Here is a 22,659-nt window from a genome sequence, read left to right as displayed (position 1 = left end):
CTCCTTAGCACCTGTCCCTAGCCAGCATGCTCCTTATGGTGCTTATTCATCTCATTTGGGGTCTGTTTCTCTCCACTAAAACGTTAAGTGCTAAGAAAGTGGGAGATTTGGTCTTTTGTTTGCTGATATATCCTCAGCACACACAACTTTACCTGCACACAGCAGGGGTCCCATAAATATTTGATGAATTGAATTGTCAGGAATGTCACCCTGAATTGGTTCCAGGTTTTACTGACTGATGGCAGTAGAGCAGTGGAACTGTCCCCTGTGTGCCAAACTCAAACCTACCCCAGCCCTGTCTGGGGTCAGGCTCTGATTCCAGTCAGGTTATGTCATCCAAGCTTCAAAACACCCTCTATGTGTATGTACATAATTATTCCTCCTTTACTAGCAAACAGGCTCAGAGAGGTCAAGTAACTTTCTCAAGGTTTCACAGCTCAGAAGTACTAGAGCCAGATTTTGAACATGGATCTTGCTACCCCCTCTACTTATAGTAAGAGAGATGGAACAGAAAACATCATTCCCGTTACAAAGCTGTGCTTTAGCCCATCTGTCTGGACTAGGATGATTTGTTTGGGGGCCTGTCTCGCCCAGTGCCCAGCCCAGGCCTGGCATATACCAGGCACATGTGAATGAATGAATGAATTAGTGAATGTATATACTCTTTAGGGGCCCACAGAGTCAGATGCAAGAGGGTTTTGGTCCTGGCTCTGCCACTTCCCAGCTGTGTGACACAGCCAAGTTGATTAACTTCTCTGATCCTTAGTTGCTGAGAAATGGGGATCTCAGTACTTCCTTCTTAGGGTTACTTAGGTCCTCTTGAATGTAAAGGTTTTGGAATAGAACCTAGAGCCCAGGAGGTGCCCAATAAATATGAGCTTAAAAAAAGGGAGGGGGGGGGTGTTGTGCATTGTGTGAATGAGCTCCCAGTCAGTGCAAGAGTGCAAATGTGCAAATGGAGGCTGAAAGCCCCTGGTCAGGGAGGCTTGGTGGTCCCTAAGGCCCAGCATTAACTAGTGCTGACCATTCTAACACACTTACTTTTTACTTTGTATTATTTTATTTCATCCTCACCGCAACACTATTAAGCAGGTCTTACTACTGTCTCCATTCTACAGGGAAGGAAACTGAGGCACAGAGAAGTTAAATCTCTAGCCCAAGGTCTGGGCTTAAACCAGCCACAGGGACTGTGGTGGGAATGAGGAAACGGATGAACCAACAGGAAAGAGATCAGAAGGAGAATGTGTCACCACTTGAGGCGAGACCTGTCAGTGCCAGCCCTCTCAACGGCCCCCTGGGGTCCCCTCCGGGGGCGCCGGGGCGCGCGAGGATAAACGTGCCGCGGGTCCCGCGCTCGGGAGGCATCTGGGCACCGCCCGCCTCGGCACCACCCCCTGCCCTCGAGTTGTCCAATCCCACAGTCCTCATGCAAATGAAGCGCCTAGACAGAACGTATGCGAGGGCGGCAGGGGCGTGGTCTTCCGCCCACCACCCGGGCAATGTTCTGATTCATTGTTAAAATAAAGAGTCCGTGACCCCCGCGCCCCCCACCCCGGCACCCCCTGCGCATGGAAACCCGAGCCGAGGTTCGTACCGGGCGGCGGCAAGGGGAGGGCTGGGAGGGGGCCTGGGTGGGGCGAGGGATACCAGGAGGGACGGGTTGACTGCCTGGACGGAGAGAGGTCCAGGGGTCCATTACCAGGGTGGGGCATGCGTATGTGCTTAAGGTTTTTCATTATTATATCTACTTCCAACGTGCAATTTAGAAAACGATTGTGCACCTTGAGGGTGGGAGGGAGCGGGAGCAGCGAGGGGCACGTGGAGCAGAGCTTCCCCCTGCCTGGGGAGATGAACGGCGTGCTCCGCCCAAGGGGATGCTCCTGTTTGTGCCCCGACCGGGAGAGAACCGCCCAGCCTGGCCCGGGCGGATGCGCCCCCCTCTACCGAACGACGCTGGCAGACGGCCGCCCCGGGAGGGTTCAAGATCCTGGAGCCACGGAGGGCCCAGTAGGTGCCCCCACCCAACACGGAGCTCGGCCCGCCTGGTCCCCTCCCCAGGTCTTACTGTGAAGGAACCTGGCACCGGCTGCCCGGGAGAGGACCAAAATCCCCCAGCAATCAGCCGAGATTGGCAGCAAAGGACCGTCCCTTGGGACGTTTGGGAGGAAACTGGTCAGGTGAGGACAGCTATAGGCAGGTGACCTGGGGATCCATGAGGTCTCCCCTCCCCTCCCCTCTGCCTATTTCTGGGAATTTGGATTCCAACCTGCCCCCCCTTCTTCCCTCACCCCATGCTCCCCTCCTGGGCTATGATTGCATGGCGGGGGAAACAGGACATCCCCAAATCCATCTTCTGACCTGGCTCTCTGCCAGGGCACAATGTTGAAGCCCCCAGGGGCACCCAGAAGGGAGAGCCCTGGGCTCTAGGCAGGACACCAGGGTTTCTCTTTACTGAAGCTCTGCTGCAGTCTTGCTGTGTGAACTTGGGCAGATCATTTTTCTCTGAGACTCTGTCCTCTTCTCATACCCTGTATTTCCCGAGGTCCCTCTGCTAGTTGGCGGAGGTGTCCAGGGTGCCCTCACTTCCACATCTGAGGGTGAGGAGGCACACCACCTGGGGTGGACTCCAGCTCAGCCACTGGGACCTTGAGCAAGTTACAGACCCTCTCCCAGCCTTAGCTGCCCTATCTGAAATTGGCATTAATACCATCTACAATGCAGATTAGCAGTAAGACAAGGGTATTTTCAGAATCTGGGGTACACTGGAATCCTGGAGGACCTCCAGGCCTCATCCCCAGAGATTCTGACTGGGTGAATCTGGAGAGGGGACTGGGAATCTGCATTTTTATGAGCAGCCCCGCAGCTCTGATTCAGGATCCTCGCAGCACACTTTGAGCAACACGGCAGTAAAGACTCAAAATCATACGTCAAATACTTGTCAGAGTGCTTCCTAGGTGCTCAATGAGTGTTTGTTGAGTGAATAAATGAATGGATGGATGAATGTTTGTATAACCTGGTTTCCTTGGTCCTTGTCTGGCCTGGGGCAAGCAGGGGGCTCCTCCAGTCATCTGGTCTTTGCTTCCCTCCATTCTTCCCAGGCCCCACTCAGAGGATCAGCCATTGGATAGCAGGTGCTGCCCCAGTCTGACTCTCCTGGCATGGAGGGGTTGGCTGCAAATGCCCCCTGCACACACTTGGAGGCCAACAGACCTACTCAGAGCCACTGTCAAAACTGCTTCCACCCTGAGGAGGCCCACAGAGCCGGGCACCAGGTGGGCTGGCTTTCCTGAGCAGTTGGGGTGGTTTGGCATGGGAAGGTCGGTGATGGACCAAGGGCCCTGGCCCAGCCATTATCTTGCCATGTGACCCCAGACCCTGCCGTCCTCCTGGGCAGAGCCTCGGTTTTCCCATCTGTACGTTGAGGTAGCTGGGCCATGTAACTGTTTCTTACTAACGTCATCCAAATGCCCCGCTTTTATGATTTTCTGCCCTACCCTCATTTAATCTCCCACTTAGTTTACTTTTCTTTCCATCGACACCCTTTTTTCACTTATTCTGAAACAAAACTGTAAATCATCACCACAAATGGAAAACCAGAATCATGTCCTGAATATAGAAGGTAAGAGTAAAGAAAGAAGAAGAAAAAAAAACAGAAATATTATTAAATTCTGGTTAGAGTCCATTGCCTGCTGAAGGCTCCGACCCTCAGACCTGCTGTCTCTGGTAAAAAGGAAGATTAGCAGGTGCTAGAGAGGCATTAAAGAGACATTAGCACCCAGTGGAGACTCTCTCCTTAAGTTAATCAAAGAGTGAATGGGTGGAGAGGGGAGTCATTTTGTCCCTTTGGTCTGATGTGAACCCAGGGCACCTGCCCCCCTTGATACACAGGCTGTGAGAAGCCATGGGACCTGAGTCTCCAAGGGCCCTTCTAGTTTTTTGTTTTTTTTTTCCTTAATCTTTTTATTTTGAAATAATTTCAAAGTTACAGGACAGCTGCAAAAATACCAAACCCCCCACTCTGATACCCAGATCTACCAATTTTAACATTTTGCCACATTTGCTGTATCACTCTATCTATCCATCTTTCTAGCTGTCAGTCCATCTAACTATCTATCTGTTGAACTATTTAGCTATCAGTTTTCTAAAATCAGAGAGTAGGTTGTACATGTCATTCACCTTGAACACATAACATATCCATGTACATTTCCTAAGAACAAGGATATTTGCTTATGTAACCGCCTTAAGTGCTGTTATCAATTTCAAGAACTTTAACAGTCTATGTTCTAATTGTTTCATATGTCCCAATAATGTCCTTTTGGGCCGTTTCTCCTCCATTATTAGATCCAGTCCAGGATCATGTATTGCATTTAATTGTCAGTGTTTTTTAATCATTTGTTTTTTTAATTGTGGAAACTTGTACAACGTGAATGTTCCTATGTCAAACAACTCCCAAGCATACCAGTCAGTGGGATTAATCACATTTGCAATGATGTGCCGCCATCACCACCAACCATTACCGGAATTTTTCCATCACCCCAAACAGAAACCCCACACCCATTAGCATTAACTCCCCATTCTCCCTGCCCCTTGCCCCTGGGAACGTCTACTCTACTTTCTGTCCATGTGTTTGCATATTCTAGCTATTTCTTATAAGTGGACATCTACATACAGTCTCGATGCCTTTGTGTCTGACAGCTTCCTTGCCCACAGTTCGGGAATTGATGCCTGAAGGTCCTGGTGGTCCATTTCCCGTGCAAATGACCTTCTCCCAGTGGGTGGGGGATAGCAAGCATGGAGCAGGAAGAGAAGCCCAGATTCAGACAGATCTGAGTTCTGATTTCAATCCTGTCACCTCCCACCTGTGAGAACTTGGACCAGTTCACGTATTTAATACATGTGGAATGAGTGCTAGATGTCAGAGAAATGGTGACATATAAGATGAACACAGTCCCTGGCTTCATGGGGCTTGTAGTCTAGCACGAAGACAGGAAAAAAGTAATCACGCAAATAATTATTTAATCACAGGTGGGATAAATCCTATAAAAGAATAACAAGAGGCATGGGGGTAAATGATGAGGCATTGGGAAAATTCTCCAAGAAAACGACATTTCAGTGCTTCATGAAGGCTGTGTGGGCATTGGGGGGGTTGGGAGGAGGGGAGAGGAGGGGAACTGTCTGTGCAAAGGCCCTGAAGCAGAGAGGAGGAAGCACGGGGGCGAGCTTGGAGAGAGGCGAGGCGAGAGAAGGGCAAGGCATTAAGGACAAGGTTGGAGAACAGGATGGGGTCTAGGTCCCGTGGGGCCTTTGGACTTCTTCCTGAGAGTCGTGGGGAGACAATGAAGATTTTAAATCCGGGAATGACAGGATTGGATTTCCATTTTTCAAAGTCCCTCTGACTGCTAAGCAGAGAATGGAGTGCAGGGAGGTGAGAGCGAATCAGGATGAGCAGGGAGCAAAAGGTGCAATTACTTGCACAAGAGATGATGGAGATTTAGAGGTGGAGACAAATGGACATATTTCAGAACTAATTGAATAGGAGAATCTACAGGATTTGGTTCCTGAATAGCCCAGGGGAGGTGGGAGGCCCCTGGCTGCCTCACTATTTCCTGAGGAAGAGAACCCAGGAGAACCCAGGAGGGAGATCTGTCTGCAGTTGTTGGGATGTGGCAAGTCTGAGGTGCCTGGGGGACACCTGAGTGGGGAGTTATGGATATACAGGCCTGGGATCCGGCCCTCACTCTGGTCATGCTCATGGATGAGCCAGGGGACGCAGCGTTTAAACACAGGTGGACGAGGAGACCCAGACAGCCCAGAAGACAGAGATGGAGTGAGGTTGGAGGCAAACACCAGTGTCCCCACCCGTCTCCCAAGCCAAGGCAAGAGAAGGCAGGGGCACTTGTGTCAGATCCTTCACTTCCTTGAGCTTCCACTCGCTCCCCTGACGACCCCCAGCTTGTGAAACCCACTTGAGTTTTGCAAATGCACAAGAGGCGACTGAATCTGGAGCCAGGCCCGATAACCAGACCCTGGGTGGGAGACAATTCCCAGGATGTGACCGTAAAATACCGAACTCTGGTTCCCAGAAGCTGGCAGTCGCTTCTGCCTGACTTTTCCGTGCACCTCCCAGTCCACCCCTGTGGCCACCCTGGACCCCTGACCCCACTCCGGGTCAGGTGTATAGTAGGTGCTCCATGGTTACGGGTTAAAGGGATTTCTTCCTGCTGCTTTCTCAGGGGAGACGGGGTGCCCTGGCCTCCAAGGAGGTTCAATTTTAGAACTTTGGCCCTATTTGCCCCTAGTTTTTATCTTTGTCTTTTGTGTCTTTGTGAATTATATCTCAATTTTTAAACTTTATTTTTAAATAAGTTCAAACTTTCAGGACAGTTGAAAAATAATACAAACCCCATACAGACAACTCCAACATCCCCCCACCCTCCCAGATACCCGGACTCTCCAATTTTGACATTTTGATACATTTGCTGTATCATTCTATCCTCTATCTATTTTCTGAACATTTGAGAGCAGGTTGCATACTCCTTGAATGTACATAATACTGCCATGTACATTTCCTATGAATGAAGATACTCACTTATGTCATCTATCAAATTCGAGAAATTTAACATTGATATAAAGCTTACATTCTATATTCCAAATTTGTCATATGTCCTGATAACGTCCTTTTGAGCCTTTTCTTCTCCGTGCTTATATCTCATCCAGTATCGTGGTTGCATTTAATTATCGTCACCTGTTTAGTTTCTCTTTATTTTTTTTAATTGTGGAAACACATATACAACATAAATCTTCCCATCCCAACCCCTCCCAAGCATACAATTCAGTGGGATGAATCACAGTCACAGTCTTGCAGTACCCTCACCACCGTCCATTACTAGAACTTTCCCTTCACCCGAAACAGAAACTCTAAGGCTCATTTTGCATTAACTACCCCTTACCCCTGTTCCCCAAGCCCTGGTAACCTGTACTCGACTTTCTGTCTCTATAAGTTTACATAGTCTCTGATACTTTATTTGTGATTCCCATGAGCCCCTGACTTTGCTCAAGAGATTTCAAACATGTGGAGTCATAAACTCGGTCTGTAACGAAAGTAGCCTCGGCCTTGATGGAGCTGTGCAGTTCCTGAGCTGGGCCCCTCTGTCCTTAATTAAACCTGGGAGCAAACTCATCCCCACAGGGCCTGATAAACGTGTTCCCCGGAGCTCAGCAAAGAAGCAGGGTTGGGTGAGTTCTGACATCTTCACTTACCCACAATGTTCAGAAAGGGACCCAGTTCCCTGGGGCCCCTGAAGTTTGACCAACTGGTCATGCAAAGGGCCTGGGGGGAGCCCCAGCTTCCCTGGGCTCCTGGGCTCCTGGGCTCCCGTTCCCTGTTCTACTCACAGCCGAGCTTCCTGGAGGCTGGGAAGCAGGAGGGGGAGGGAGTTAGCGCTGGAGAACGTGCAGCCTTGGCCAGGTTGGGGCCGGTTCGGGGAAGGGGGTCTCGGCGGGAAGGCCTTTCTGTACACCAGGCACTGTGCATACCGTTTCAGTTCAGTTTTTCTTAATTGTGTTTAACATCATTTTATCTATTTAACATTTATAAAATTCTGTTTAACATTTTTGCATCATTTATTATATTTAAGATGTACAGCCAGGCGCTGCTCAAATTCCTCCATAAGCGTGAACTCACTGAATTCTCAGACCCCTGGGAGGTGGGCCCTGTGACTTCCCATTGCTGCAGCGGGGTGACCGAGGCACAGAAAGTTCAAGTCCCTTGCCCGAGGTTTTGGTCTCACCCCTGCCTTCATTTTAGAGATGAGAAAACAAGGCTCAGAGAGGGGAAGCCATGGGCCGAGTGCTGTGGTGGGTGACGAGGGATGCTGGGGCAAGCAGGGATGAGGTGCCATGACAGGCGGGGGCTCCCGCTGGGCCTGGCTGGGCCGGGACCCCTTGGCAAGGCCGGGTGAGCCTCTCCCTCCTCATTGCTGTCCCCAGGGCCGCCAAGGCGCCAGGCCGGGCTGCGGATCTGACACCTCCCGCTGTGCGCTCTGATCAGAATCTGGCCCGGGGGCAGGGGGCGAAACTGTACCCAGGCTGGGCCTCCTCGGCCCGGATGGCACGGCCGCCACCCCGGCCCCACTCTGTGGCCTTGCCCAGGCCCTGCCTGGGGCCACCTTCTCAGAGCCAGGAGAGCCTGTGCCCACCGGCGCTGTGGACGGGGCAGCCTCAGCCCTGGGCTCCGAGGTCCCCGGGGAGCCCAGGCCCGGGCCCCCGCCCGCCCGGCTCTCAGGTGCGCGGCCCAGATCGGGTTCCCGCGGTTTCGTGTCCTGCATTGTTCTTGGCTGGGCCTGGCTTATGAAACAGTAATGAGGGGCCCTTGCTCCCGCCGCCGGCTCCTCTAGGGTTTCCGCTGCCTCGGCTGCCGCCACCGTGGCCCAGAGTCGGGGCCTGGGAGGGCAGCAGCGCGGGGGCCAGAGCCGGAGCCCCCCGGGGACGAGGGTGCTGACAGCCGCCACTGCCGGAGCCCGCTGCCCAGGTAACCCGAGAGGAGGCGGGCCGCGGGGTGCCGGCTGCTGTCTCCCACCGCCCTGGGGGAGGGCTCTGCCACGCCGGGAGGTGGGGAGGAGTGGGGGGGCACTCCAGCCGTTCCCCCCGGGTGAGCCCAGCACCAGCCACCGCCGGCAGGTGTGGCCCTGCTGAGGGCAGGAGGGACAGAGGAGCTGGGGGCAGACTCGGGGCCCTGCCCCACTCCCAGGCCTTGACCTCCAACCCGGGAGCCCCCTTCCCCTCTTTTAGTGGCCAAATCTTCAAGGTCTTGTTTTCTCATCTCCTCTCTCAGCCCTCACTCTCCAAGCTGGCTTACTCGCTCCCCCATCAACCTTGTCTTCTGACTACAAAAGACCCTTCCGGCTCCCTCCCCTGCTCACTTCACTTCCTCAGGTGCACACACACTTACCAACATATATACATAAATAAACATCATGCATATTTGCAAACATAAGCATTAAGGTATGCACTGGAGCTGCATATACATGCATGCATGTGTGCACATATGCACACAAAACTCAGTGCAGTTATGTGCACCAGACATGCACACAGAGGTCTGTGTACACGCACATACCTGCACCTCGGCCTGTAAATGTCTGCACACGTGCTTGCATACACACACCCATGTACCCCTGCCAACCCCCTTCCTGGGTCCCAAGGGGCCCTACAGGCTGCTGTAGTCTCCTTGAGAAGTGTGAGCTCCTGGGAGGAGATGCCTGGAGAGGCTTCCTGCACCACCTGGTGGGGGGAGGGGCCGCGCAGGGGGAGGGGAGGCCCCCCCACTTGGGCGCTGAGCTGTCTCCTCTTTTACATTCTGTCTCAGCAGCCCCGGAGCCCTCCGCGTGCCGAGGCACCCTACTGCGACCTGCCTCGCCGCCCACCTGCACCTGAGGACCTGTTTGGCACCTTGACCTCCTGCTGCCAGTCTGTAGTGGGCGTGGGCCTCGGGCTGGGGCCTGAGAGGTGGGTTCAGCTCTGGGACCCGGGGAAGGGCTCCCTGGGGTAGGATGCCCTCACCCACCCGACTCGGCACCTCTTCATGGTGGCAGCATCTGTCTGTGATGGCTGCTGGGGAGGGTCACGTGGTCAGTCTGTGCCCACCAGACCCAGGCAGGCCTTGGGTACATTTCTTGGGCCCTTTGGGAGAACTCGGATGGGACTGTCCCTGCTGGCACCAGTGTCTCTGAGCCTACCCTCCCCAACCCTGGTTGCCTCTCCGGTGGCCCTGCTCACCCCTCTGATGATCCAAGACCTGGCTCAGCTTTGCTCTGGGGTGCAGGGCATGAGGCACCTGCTCTGCTGTGGGCTTGGCCCACAGCTCGCCCACATTCCCTCGGTCCCTTTGCATAGCTTTGAAAGATTAAACAGTCCCCGCACCCAGGAGTACCTGCTGCCACCCGCATACCTGGCCACCACTCCCCCAGGCTCTGGGATTCCTTCTGCAGCTTCTCCTCCCCAGGCCTGGGCTGAACGGCAGTGCCCCTTTGGGCTCGTGGTGCCGTGGGAGGGCATGGCCTGAGGGTCAGGAACCTGGGTCCCTGCATCAGCTCCACCCCTGATGGGCTGTATGACCTTTAGCAAGTTACTCCTTTCTGTGTTTCTGTTTCACTGTTTGTGAAATAAGAGAGGTTTTATAATGCCCAGTTAGGCATTATAAAACAACAGCTCTGCCATCAAATGTGTTTCAGAAAGACTGGGATAAACAAAGTTGAGTATCTTTACTGCAGGACTTTTCAGTGCCTTTATTTTCTTGGGTGCACTGTGGCTTTCAGGTTAGAGGAGATAAGAGATGTGTGTTCCAAACATATTTGACCACAGAAATCTTTCTCAGGGTCCTTGCCCATTGCCATCCTGTAGTCCATCTTTGGGGATACTGGCAGTCTGAGCCTGCTTGTTTCTGAGGTCACCCCAACAGGCTTTTTTGGAGCTGGACTTTCTCTGCAATTTCCTCTCTCAGCCTCCAGGCTGATGACCCTGTCACTGAGCCTGGAGCCCTGCTGCCTATCAAAGCGCCCCCCACCCCCATTAGCCCAGCATGATTCTCTCTTCTTAGCTTGGGGTCCCCACTCCTGCTCCAGTGACTGAGGGCTGGGTCTGGGGCAAAAGCCCTGAATTACAGTGCAGCTCTGCTACCCCCTACCTCTGTGATCTTGGCCAGTCCCCTGACCTCTCTGGGCCTCAGTTTGTTCATCTGTAAAATGGGAATCGTGATACTCTCACTGCAAAGGGAGGGTTTGTAGCTCGATGTGAAGTGCCCAGCACAGAGGCAGCTCTCTCCCAAGCTGGCCTGCAAAATGGCCCCCTGTGTGAATGTGTGTACCTGAGGGGGTCACCCCTTAATTCCCCATCACTTCTTAGGAAAGAGTCACGGGTCTGTGTCTCCTCTCCCAGGGGCCCGTCAGCAGGGCACCCTGAAGAAGTCCCCACAGCCATCCCCAGGCGCAGGAGCCAGGAACTTGAGGCAGTGCCCTACCTGGAGGGCCTGACTGCCTCCCCGAGTGGCAGCCGCAACGAGGGCCCCGACGTTGCCACCAGCTCCAGTCTTGACTGTGACACCCCTGATGACACCAGCAGCTCGTCCTCTGTGGTGAGCTGGGGGTGGGAGGCCAGGGACAAGAGCAGGTCACCCCTCTGTCCCCAGCCCGAAATGCCCCCCAAACCACCACACGAGGGCCGGGCCTCTTGCCCCAGGGAATTGGACCAAGGGCTTCGGGAGGCTTAGCCGGCACCTGGGGCCTCCCTGACTAACCACCCGGACCACCTGCCCCTGGGATGGGCAGGGGGCTCTGCACAGGGCTGGGCTCTGACTCGGAAAATAATTTGGAGGAAGGAGTTTTGGTAGACAGGGAGCTCTAAGTAAATCAGCAGCGGGCTAAGGTGGACACAAAGGGCTGGGACAGTGGGCATGGTGTCCACACACTGCTGAGCCCCACAACCAGCATGACACAGATTCCCAAGGGATAAAGGGAAGGGAGCAGGCCCGGGGCTGGGGGTGGTGCCAGCAAGGCTGGGGGGTGGCACATTTAGCCAGGAGAAAAGAAGCTGGCGGACAGGGGGTTGTTGGACCGTTATCAGGACATTTACTCCTCAAGGGCTGTCATAGAGCAGAAGAGGCAGGCCTGTTCCCCCAGGGGGAAGTGACTGGAGCTGAAGGGGTTCAGAATAAAAGGGCCCCAACCCTGCACTCCTACTGTGTGCTGGGCACGTGGCTAAGTGGTCGGTGGGCCGGGCTCCTGGAAGCTCACCCATCCCCTGAGGTGGGCTGCCAGGGCCCACCGTAGGGTCAGAAAACAGACTCAGAGAAGGGGAGCCACTTACTGGAGCCCACACGTCTGGGAAGTGGTGGGGCTGCGATTTGAATCCACTTCTCACCAGATCCTGGGGTGTCTCTGGGGGCTGCTCTGGCAAGGCCCTCCTACCACGTGGAGTCAGACTAACCTGGTGCAGGTCCCCTCCCAAATATGCCACTTCCCAGCCATGTGACTTTGGCCAAGTTCTTAGCTTCAACAACAGGCTTACCCCACAGAACTGGTTGGAGATTAGCCCAGTGCTGGGCATACAGCAGGTGCTCTTTAAATGCCAGTTCCTTCCCCTCCTCCTCCCCATCTCGTGCTGGGAGTGCAGACCCTGGTGCCCTTCTTCTCCCTCCCCAAACACGCTTTCTCCTCCCCTCAGCCACAGGACTGGGACCCTGACGAGAGGCAGGAGGAGGCCCCCACGTCCAAAGAGCTCCCCGTGATGATCCCACGGAGGCCCCAGGAGGGGCCTAGAGCTGACAGCCCCCGAAGGGCTCCGTCTGTCCTCGCCAGATCTGCTGGGGGAGGTGACACCACAGGCCAGAGAAAGGAGGGTGAGTCCTCTGCCAGGCCGGGTTGGTCACTGGGTCAGTGGGGGTGGTGAAAGCCTGGGGACTTCTCGCTGGCCCTCTGACCCCATGCATAGCCTACTTGGGGGGCCCAAGTCTTAATAATACTAGCAGTTCCCATATAATTATGGAGCAGCTCCGATGTGCTACTCTACCTGCTTTAATTAAATATATCACCTCACAGCTGGTGGGGTAGGCTCTTTGGGTTGCAAATGACAGAAACTACCAAACATAAATGGAATGGCTCACCTCGGTAAAAAGTCTAGGGGCACTGACTTCAGGCATGGCTGGATCCAGGTGTTCAAACAGCATCAGAAAGCTGGTCTTTGCCCTTCTTTCTTCTGTGTTGGCCTCATTCTCAGCCAGAACCTCCCCCGATGGGGACATGATGACCACCAGCAGCACCAGGCTGCATCCCACCGGCTTAGCTACTCCCGCAGAAGGAGGGCACACGCATCCCAACAGATGTGAAGTCCCAAGAAGGGCTCTCACTGGGCCAGCATGGGTCATATGCCCAACCTGGTGATCAGGGACAGGGTCAGAACCCTGTGCAAACCCCATGGCCTGACAGTAGGGAAGAGGAGATTGCCCAAAGGAAGGCAGGGTGATGTTCCCAGATAAAGGGGGAAGGCTGCTGACCGGGCCGAACCCAAAAGCACCCACGACAGCTGGTCAACATCTCACTGGCCTGGGAGCCCCTTATGCTGGACCCAAAGTCTGGGACCTCAGTCACTACTGCACTGTGTTGCCTACTGGTCTGTCTTCAGCATTGACAGTATTTGGGGTTGTGAGATCAGGGAATTCAAGTCCTAACACTGACCGTTGGTCCTGACTTCCCACACCCCTCTAGCATTCGGTCATCAAACATGCAAACACTAACTACGTGTGAAGCCTGGTTTTAGACACATTGGGTGTTTAAGAGAAGTGAGTCCTGTCCCTGCCCCAGAAATCTCATCATCTAGTAAAGCAGGCAGCTGGGAGCTGACGAATGGCAGCCCAGAGAAAGAGCAGAAACAGATGTGCCACACTGAGAGCAAAGGGCTGAGGGCCGGCGGGGAGGAAGGCAGGAGCAGAGGAGAAAGAGAGCGTTCCAGCCAGGAAAGAACTCTCGCAGAAGGGCCCTCTGGACCAGACGGCGTTCCAGCTGAGGAAGCAGCCTGGGCAAAGGCTTGGAGGTGTGATAAGGGAGTGTCCTGGCTTGGACAGCTCGAGTTTAAATGGGGATGCACAGTTGAGCCAGACTGTGCTGGGCCTCAAGAGTCTCGCCAAGGAGTCTGGACTTTTCTTCTCTGAGTAGTAGGGAGCCATGAATTGTGTTTGAGGAGGGGAGGGAATTAGGAAGTTCACTCCAGCAAAGGTGCAAAGGCTGAATCGGAGCAGGGCAAGGCTGAAGGATTAGAAAAGAGTCTTTTGCAGCCACTGTAATAACTGGTTCAGACACGAATATTGGCAGATGCTGAATCCCCTGGTGAAAGGTTGTTGGCAAACAGGATATTCACAAGGTCTCAAAGTATCACCCCTGAGATTACGCATTGATTACAGAGGGAAAAGTTACCTTGGGAGGGCAGGTCTGGCAGACAGCACCCTAGCCAAGCAGCTGCTCAGCCCCCCTGAATTGGAAAACGGGCCCCACAGGCCCCCTGACATGCTGCTAAAAGCACATTGCCTGCATCCAATCCTGAGGAAATACCAGACAAACCAAACTGAGGGACATTCTGCAAAATCACTGACATGGGCTCTTCATGAAAGACAAAACAGGTCCAGGGAACTGTTCTAGGTTAAAGGAGAGGACAGAGAGATGCAAGCTAAGTGTTGCCTGGGTGATTCCGGATTGGATCCTGGGTAGGAAAAATTAGAGCTATGGAAGACATTGGGACAATCTGAACATAGATGGTGCATTAGATAACAGTATTGTACCAATGTCATATTTCCTGAGTGTGATATGGCAGCGTGGTGATAAAGGAGGATGTCCTTGTTCTTAGGAGATGCTTATGGAAAGATTAACGATGAAGTGTCAGATCTTCAGCTATCACATGGTTCAGCAAGATAGATAGGGAGGGAGGGAGCTAGATAGATGGCTAAAGCAAATGAGACAAACATATAACAACTGGTGATTCCAGGTGAAGGACGGATCTTTTGGTTATCAGAGCACTGTTCCTACAACATGTCCATAGCCTGCTGTAGTTGTCCAGGTGAGAGGAGAATCTGGAATAAAGCGTGGTTGTGGGGCAAAGGGGAGACAAAGAAGGAGGGAGATTTAGGAGGTAGAGTTGATGAGACTTGGTGACTCACTGGATGTTTGGGGAGGAGAGGACAAACATCCTGGATGTGCTGGTTTTGAGAGCCCCAAGGAAGAGATTTAGGGGCTTCCTGCTCTCAGACAAAGGTCATGGTGGGATGGGATGTGGGTGTCTTCAGCACAGCGCTGTCACTCAGTCGCTCAACAAACACGTATGTATCACTCACACATCAGCTGTGGTTAAGTAGCAATGAGAATAGCAGCAGCAATGAGAGCAGAGCCCCACTTTTCTGGACATGTCAGGCACTGCACTAAACAAATGCCCAGCACAGGATCACTCGTTCCACCCGATGATGCGTTCTGGGCTTCCCTGACCCTGCTCTCCCACTCTCACTGTTCTCCTGCCTCACTGGCCATTCCCCTTCTCACTCTCCTTTGCTGCTGCCTCTTCCTCTGCTTGACCTCTAAACGCTGGACACCCCAGCACCCGGACCTGGACCCCCTTCTCTTCTCTCTCTGTACCCACAGCCACTTTCCTTTTTGATAATATCTAGAAGAAATCGATGGCTCTTGAGCATAACCTCTGGCTTTGATCTCTCTCCTGAACTCTAGCTCATCAATCCACCATGGCTCAACTTCCCCACCAGGGTGTTTAATTCAACACAGCCCAGACGGCACTCTTTCATTCATTCATTCGGTATTTATTGAGCACCTACTGTTTGGCAGGCTCTGTCCTGGTGCTGGAGAAACAGCCGCAAATGGGACAGACAAGGTTCTGCCCTCATGGAGCTGACAGTCCCGGGGAGGGGAGGCAGCTGGAAAACAAATGTGACAATAGACCAGGGAGCAGTGACTGACAGCTGGAGAATCAAGCAGGGATGGGAAAGACCTCCCTGAGGGGGGGCACTGCGGCTGAGATGGACCAGAATGGCCAGGAGGAGCCGGTGGTGCCAGGCCCCAGGGCGTGACAGAGGGGTAGAAGGAAGGCCAGGTTGGGGACACGTGGGGCAAGGGAGGGGGTTGGAGAGGGGTCTTGTACCCAGGGCCACCAGCAGGCTGCCCCCCACCCTGTTTCTCCTGCAGCCTGGTCTAGGTCAGTGAGGGGGTCACCCTTTATCTGGGGCTCAGGCCCCAAGTCTCACATCTTTCCGATTCCTCTTACCTACCCCTCTAGATCCAAGTCATCAGTGGTTCTTGTCAGCACCTCCCCCAAAACATACCCTAAATCTGTCCCCTTCTTGCCATCTCTTCTACTCCCCCCAAGCCACCATTACATCTCAGAAGGATTATTGTGGATCTCCTTGGAGTCTCCCTGTTTCTGCCCTGACCCCTTCAGTCCCTTCTCCCTCCAGCAGCTGGAGTCTTCTTTGAAAAGCATGAGTCAGGCCTGTCACCACCACCGTCGCCCTCCCTGCCTGCATCAGACCCTGGGGTGTGGGTGAGTGGGAAGAAGTAATGACACAGCAGAACCATATGCCTCCCCGGGGTACAAAGGGCCTCATAGGGCAGGCTGGATTTTGCACCAAATACCTGTGTTCTTGCTCTGAAACAGGCCAGGGTGGCAGCAGGGAGGTGCCCTCTGGACCCGTGCAAAGGCAGCTGCCACTGTCCACCTGGGGGCAGCTTCCTAAATCGCAGTGGGGGACCCCTGGACGTCTCTCCCTGGGGACCTCGCAGTTTGCAAAGCAAGCTCTGCAGGGCGGGCTTGGTAGAGCCCGCTGGCTGAGTGACAGGATGCAGAATGCCCGGGGTCTCCTGTAGAGCCTGCCCTGGGTGCCCGCTAAGAGAGGGAGGTTTGCATCCTGGGGTGCCAGGCTCAGAGCTAGGCAGGTAAAAGGAAGAAACCAGGGTTGGGGGCACTGACCCCCTGTGAGCCCCTGGGCGTGGTGGCCAATGCCATCTCGGCCAGCACTCACACTCAAAGGGCACTTCTGGAAGATTCCAGGGTGAGGCAGAACTCAGAGCTGGGGGTGGCAACACAACATTTATGGAGCACCCACAATGTGTTATGCACTGTTCTAACTCCAGGAGATAAAGACGGCAAGGCCCTCCCCAAATGGAGCTTATCGGGGAGAGTGCAATTAAGCAAATGAACAAGATAGATGTAGATGTAATTATACAAAGGAAATGAACAGAGGGGGCTGCTCCTTTCTGGCTGCCCAGGGAAGCTTCTGTGAGCAGGTGACATTTAAACAGAGACTCAGGGGAGGAGCCTGCTGGGTGGAGAGGGAAGGGTGCTTCAGGCCGAGGGAACAGTGAGAGCAAAGTCCTGAGGTAGGAAAGTGTTTGAGAAACAGGAGGAGAGCAGGGAGCTGGAGCGTGTGGGAGGGGGAGAGGGTGCTGGGGAGGCTCGGGCTGGGGTGGGGGGCGGAGACCAGGTCCCGCAGAGCCTTGCCCATCCTGTGAAATCCCTGGATTTTATTCCAAGTGCCACTGGGAGCCCATGAAAGCCTTTCTTTTTACCTTTTTATTTGGAAAGAATTTTAGATTTATAAAAAAGTTGCAAAGATAGTATAGAAAGTTCCAACTTACCCCTTACCCGGGTTGTCCTCATGTTAACATCTTACAGAACCAGAGTTATTAAAGTTAGGAAATGAGCATTGGTACAAAACTAAATGAAAACCACAGGCTTTATTCAGATTCCACCAGTTTTTTTCTACTGATGTCCTTTTTCTGTTCCAGGATCCAGTGCCGGGTCCCACACTGCATTTATTATCCTGTTTCTTTAGGTTCTTCCAATCTGTGACTGTTTTTCAGGTCTTTCCTTGTCTTCCCCCTGAAGGGTTCTAAGCATGGGTGATCTGATCGGGTTTGCCTTTGGAAAAGATCTCCCTGGGATGGAATATTGGGCCCAGAGCGTGCATGTCGGGGGCTATTGCAACCATACAGGCGAGAGATGAGGGCGGCTTAGAGTGGGGAGCTGGTGAGGGGTTGGAGGAAAGCAAGCAGACTTGAACTGTATTTCAGGATGACTGTGGGGCATCAAATGACAGTCCGTTAGGCAACAACACAGATTTTGAGTGTTATTATGTGCTGGATTTTGGTTCTGGAGCGAGGCTCTGGGAATTCAGACCAAAGTGACACCAGCTCAGAGAGGGTAGGGGAGGCGGGGAGAAGATGGGAAAGGAGAGGGAATCTTTTTTTTTCTTTTTTATTTTTAATGTTTAATTTTGAAATAATTTCAAATGTACAGGACAGTTGCAAAAATAATACAAAACCCATACAGAGAACTTGAACATACCCCCCACCCAGATCCACCAACTTTTAACATTTTGCCACATCTGCTGTTATCATACCATCTGTCATCTGCTAAACATTTTTGAGTACGTTGTATACATCATGCCCCATACATGCTCCTTGAACACCTAATACTTCCATGTACATTTCCTAAGAACAAGTATTTTTACTTACGTAACCACTTTAAGTGCAGTTATCAAGTTCAAACAATTTAACATTGATAAAAAGCTTGCAGTCTATATCCAATTTTTTTCATATGTCCTAATAAGTGGATAAGGAATCTTAAGCATGTCCTTTAATTTTTAAAGGGCAGTTGTAGCTCTTTCAAGATGAGGCCACAGTACTCTTTTCTTCGGAAGCACCAGCCCAGGGACAGCACCAACACATGCTTGGTGACCGAGAGATTGAGGGGGTGCAGGTGACACCAAGATCAAGGCAGCCCCTCAGGAGGATGGCAGCTGGGGGAGGCGTCACTGTTTAGGGCAATTACACTAATCCCTTAGAGTGGTACCTCGGAAACTGTAAAGTGTCTGCAGATCACCTGGGGATCTTGTTAAAATGCAGATTCTGATGCAGTGAGTCTGGAGTGGGACCTGAGATTCTGCATTTCTAGCAGATTCCCGGGTGAGGTCCGTGCTGCAGGTGCATGGACCATGATTTGAGGGGCAAGATCTTACATGGTTCACAAAAGGCTCTCCCATCCCCGTGCCCTTCCAACCCTTGTGGCAGCCTGAGGGGGAGCTTCTGGTGTAGGAGCCTCTGGATTCAAGGAACAGGAGCTTTCTAGAAAGAGGCTCATTAAAAGAAATTGAGGGAGCTTCTCAGAAGTAGAAGTGGGAACGGGAAAGTTGTCAGGAAGCTGCTGCTGGGTCCGCCTCTCCCTTTCCGGGGTCATACAGGCAAAGGAAGGCAGGGTGTGAGGGCTGCCGGGCCCACCCCTTATCTTGAACCTCCTTCAACCTCCCTCTTCTCTCTCCAGACACTGGCCCTGGGCGCCAGAGTCCTGGACAGCACTGGGCAAAGCTCCGGGGAGAAAGCGGGTACTTCTCCTTGGGGCGGCACCGAGCAGCGCCAACCCAGGCTGCCTCCACAGCACCACAGAGTGGACCTCGAAGTGCCACCCCCCAGGCTCCCTCTCCCCTTCGCTCTGCCCAACGGGACGTTGCTCAGGTGGCATCTACACAAAAGGACAACCCCCAAGCCTCCTCTCCCCCTCGAACCACTCAACAGGACAACTCCAGAACCTCATCCACACAATGGGACACCCCAAGAGCTTCCTCTCCCTCAAGAACCTCCCGGTGGGATAATCCCCAAACCTCTTCCACTCAACGAAACAATCCTCGAGTTTCCTCTCCCCCCAGAACCACCCAACAAGACAAGCCCCAGACTGCCTCTCCTTCTCATACTCCCCAATGGGAAAACCCCAGAACACCCTGTAGCCAACATGAAAATCCCAGAGCCTCTTCTTCCAACCGAGCCACCCAGCGGGACAACTCCAGAACATCCTGTGCCCAACATGACAATCCCAGAGCCTCCTCTCCAAACAGAGCCACCCAACGGGACAACCCCAAAACATCCTGTGCCCAACGGGACAATCCCAGAGCCTCCTCTCCAAACAGAGCCACCCAACGGGACAACCCCAGAACATCCTGTGCCCAACGGGACAATCCCAGAGCCTCCTCTCTCAACCGAATCACCCAGCAGGACAACCCCAGAACATCCTGTGCCCAATGTGACAATCCCAGAGCCTCCTCTCCAAACAGAGCCACCCAATGGGACAACCCCAAAACATCCTGTGCCCAACGGGACAATCCTAGAGCCTCCTCTCCAAACAGAGCCACCCAACAGGACAACCCCAAAACATCCTGTGCCCAATGGGCCAATCCTAGAGCCTCCTCTCCAAACAGAGCCACCCAACGGGACAACCCCAAAACATCCTGTGCCCAATGGGACAATCCCAGAGCCTCCTCTCTCAACCGAATCACCCAGCAGGACAACCCCAGAACGTCTTGTGCCCAAGATGACAATCCCAGAGCCTCCTCTCCAAACAGAGCCACCCAACGGGACAACCCCAAAACATCCTGTGCCCAACGTGACAATCCTAGAGCCTCCTCTCCAAATAGAGCCACCCAACGGGACAACCCCAGAACTTCTTGTGCCCAACAGAGTAACCCCAGAACTTCTTCTATCCAACAAGACAAACCTAAACCCTCTTGCACACTACGGGATAACCCCAGAACATCTTGTTCCCAACGGGCCAACCCATACTCCTCTTCCTTGCAGCAGAACACCTCTGGAACCTCTCCGCCTCGAAGCTGCACCCAAAAGGACAATCCTGGATCATTGTCTCCCCATCGCTCCACTCAACGGAGCAATCCTAGGAATTCCTCTCCCCACCGTACTAACAAAGATATCCCCTGGGCCTCCTTTCCTCTCCGGCCAACCCAGAGTGATGGTCCCCGAACCTCTTCCCCATCTCGCTCCAAGCAAAGTGAGGTTCCCTGGGCATCCATTGCCCTCCGGCCAACCCAGGGTGACAGGCCTCAGACCTCATCTCCCACCAGACCAGCCCAGCATGACCCTCCCCAGGCCTCTGGCCCCGCCCAGCACAACTCACCAGCCCAGGCCATCTCCTCCTCCTCCCATAACCCGGGCCACCACAGTGTCCCCCGGATGTCTTACCCTCTGCACCCCACTACTCGGGGTGCAACCCAGACCTCTTCTGAGCCTTCTCAGCCTCTATGTGCCGTGTGCATTGGGCACCGGGATGCCCCGCGAGCCTCTTCTCCTCCTCGCTATTTGCAACATGACCCTTTTCCCTTCTTTCCAGACCCCCAAGTGTCAGAGAGCGAATCGCCCCACCACGAACCCCCCTATTTACCACCTGCCGTGTGCATCGGACACCGGGATGCCCCCCGGGCTTCCTCACCCCCACGCTACTCCCAGTTTGACCCCTTCCCCTTCCTCCCAGACACACCAGAGGCCGAGAATCCGTCCCCTCAGCATGACCCTCCTCAGTTCCCCCCACCCGCGTGTATTGGGTACCGCGATGCCCCCCGGGCCTCCTCCCCACCACGCCAGGCTCCGGAACCCTCTCTCTTGTTCCAGGATCTCCCCAGGGCTAGCACCGAGAGCCTTGTGCCCTCTACAGACTCTTGGCACGAGCCTCCCCGCCTCCCGACCCCGGTGTGCATCGGGCACCGGGACGCCCCCTCCTTCTCGTCCCCACCACGCCAGGCCCCAGAGCCCTCTCTCTTCTACCAGGAGCCCCCGGGGACCAGTATGGAGAGTCTGGCCCCCTCCACCGACTCTCTGCATGGCTCCCCAGTGCTACCCCCGCAAGTGTGCATTGGGCACCGGGACGCGCCTCGAGCCTCCTCCCCGCCCCGCCGCCCCCCCAGTGACCTAGCGCTCCTGGCACCCTCACCTCCGCCGGGCAGCTCGGGGGGCTCGCGGGGCTCGGTGCCCCCTGGGGAGACCAGGCACAACCTGGAGAGGGAGGAGTACACCGTGCTGGCTGACCTGCCCCCGCGCAGGAGGCTGGTGCAGAGGGAGCCGGGGCCCCAGGCGCAGCGCAGCCCCGGGGGCCGCACCCGCAGCCCCGGCCGCGCCGAGGTGGAGCGTCTCTTCAGGCAAGAGCGCAGGTGAGCGCAGGGTGGGGTCGGCCCGGTGGGCTGGGGAGGAGCTGCCCTGGCGGCAGCAGGGCATGTGGGAGAGCCACAGGGTTCGAGTCCCCACCTGCGAGTTCCTGGCTGTGGGACCTTGAGCGCATCACTTCACCTCTCTGTTTCTGCATATTTGGGTTTGGGAGAGGTGCTTTTGTTTGTTTTTGAGGATGAGGTGAGACTGTGCCTAGGCTAGTGCTTAGGCATGATGACCAGGTAAAGTGATTTGCCCAACCTGAGCCTCAGTTTCCTCATCTGTAAAATGGGACATTAAGTGTCTTATTTTAAACAAGTTGGACTCCCAAACCCATTGATCCGGAGTCATGCTTTATTTTGGTTTTTCCCTCCTTGCATGTAGAAGAGGCAAGCGCTTATGGAGAAAATTCACGGGTCCCTGTGCCTTTCAGAAAACAGAGTTATCAATTTAAAGCGTATGGCCAGAGCCACAAATTTTAAAAAGAGAACTCACAGAATTACAGACTCTTTAGAATTTAAGCAAAGGCTGTTTTCCCCGGACGTGTCAAGTCTGGTGTCTGACCCGTCTGCTGGGTTCGGTGGCACTACTGGAAAGGACAATTTACAACCCCGGGTGTCTGCTTTTCTGCAGCCATAGGAAGGGGAAGTGTTTTCTCCTGATCTGGCTGAGATTTCTTCCCCCAGCAGTTTCAGCTCCAGAGTTCTCACTGATCTGGGCTGGAATGCCATTAGTTAGGGTCAAGAGGACAAAAAAAGTGGTTCTGGAAGTCTCAAAACCTTAAGCGTAAAATTCAGTGACTTTTAGTGTATGTACAACTATCCACGATCTAATTTTAAAACACTTCCATCACCCTTAAGGGACAGGTTATATTTTACAACTAGAATTTCCCTCTTTGTTGTCCCTTAGGCAACATTTTCTCTTACATTTGAATCTGCATGAGACTTTATCTCTTACTCTTCAAATTTCCTTTTCCAGTTAGCCAGACCCATTTAATACACAATTGGCAACTTTCCTGGTCTCCAGCATTGGCATAATTCCTCCTTTGGCTTTTTTATTGTTATGATTTTGGTCATACCTCTGACTTTTTCTGACACTAACAACTTTCAACCAAAGTTAAATTTCCTTTTTTTTTTTC

The 22,659-nt window shown here is 53.7% G+C and overlaps 1 protein-coding gene across 1 annotated transcript in view; it reads left to right on the top strand.

The window, feature by feature from the left end:
* The first annotated feature begins 3,143 nt into the window (after positions 1–3,143).
* LOC119541828 (TRIO and F-actin binding protein) overlaps positions 3,144–22,659 on the top strand; it is a 56,297-nt gene continuing 36,781 nt past the window's right edge. The window contains exons 1-5 of the mRNA XM_037846113.1: positions 3,144–3,272; positions 9,365–9,504; positions 10,933–11,128; positions 12,223–12,391; positions 18,862–21,526. Of these exons, the coding sequence (XP_037702041.1) occupies positions 3,159–3,272; positions 9,365–9,504; positions 10,933–11,128; positions 12,223–12,391; positions 18,862–21,526 (3,284 nt within the window). The 5' untranslated portion in view covers positions 3,144–3,158. The remainder of the gene's footprint in view (positions 3,273–9,364; positions 9,505–10,932; positions 11,129–12,222; positions 12,392–18,861; positions 21,527–22,659) is intronic.

Source organism: Choloepus didactylus, chromosome 8, assembly GCF_015220235.1.
Source record: "Choloepus didactylus isolate mChoDid1 chromosome 8, mChoDid1.pri, whole genome shotgun sequence".
Classification (NCBI taxonomy): Eukaryota; Metazoa; Chordata; class Mammalia; order Pilosa; family Megalonychidae; genus Choloepus; species Choloepus didactylus.
This window is presented reverse-complemented; position numbering and strand designations above follow the sequence as displayed.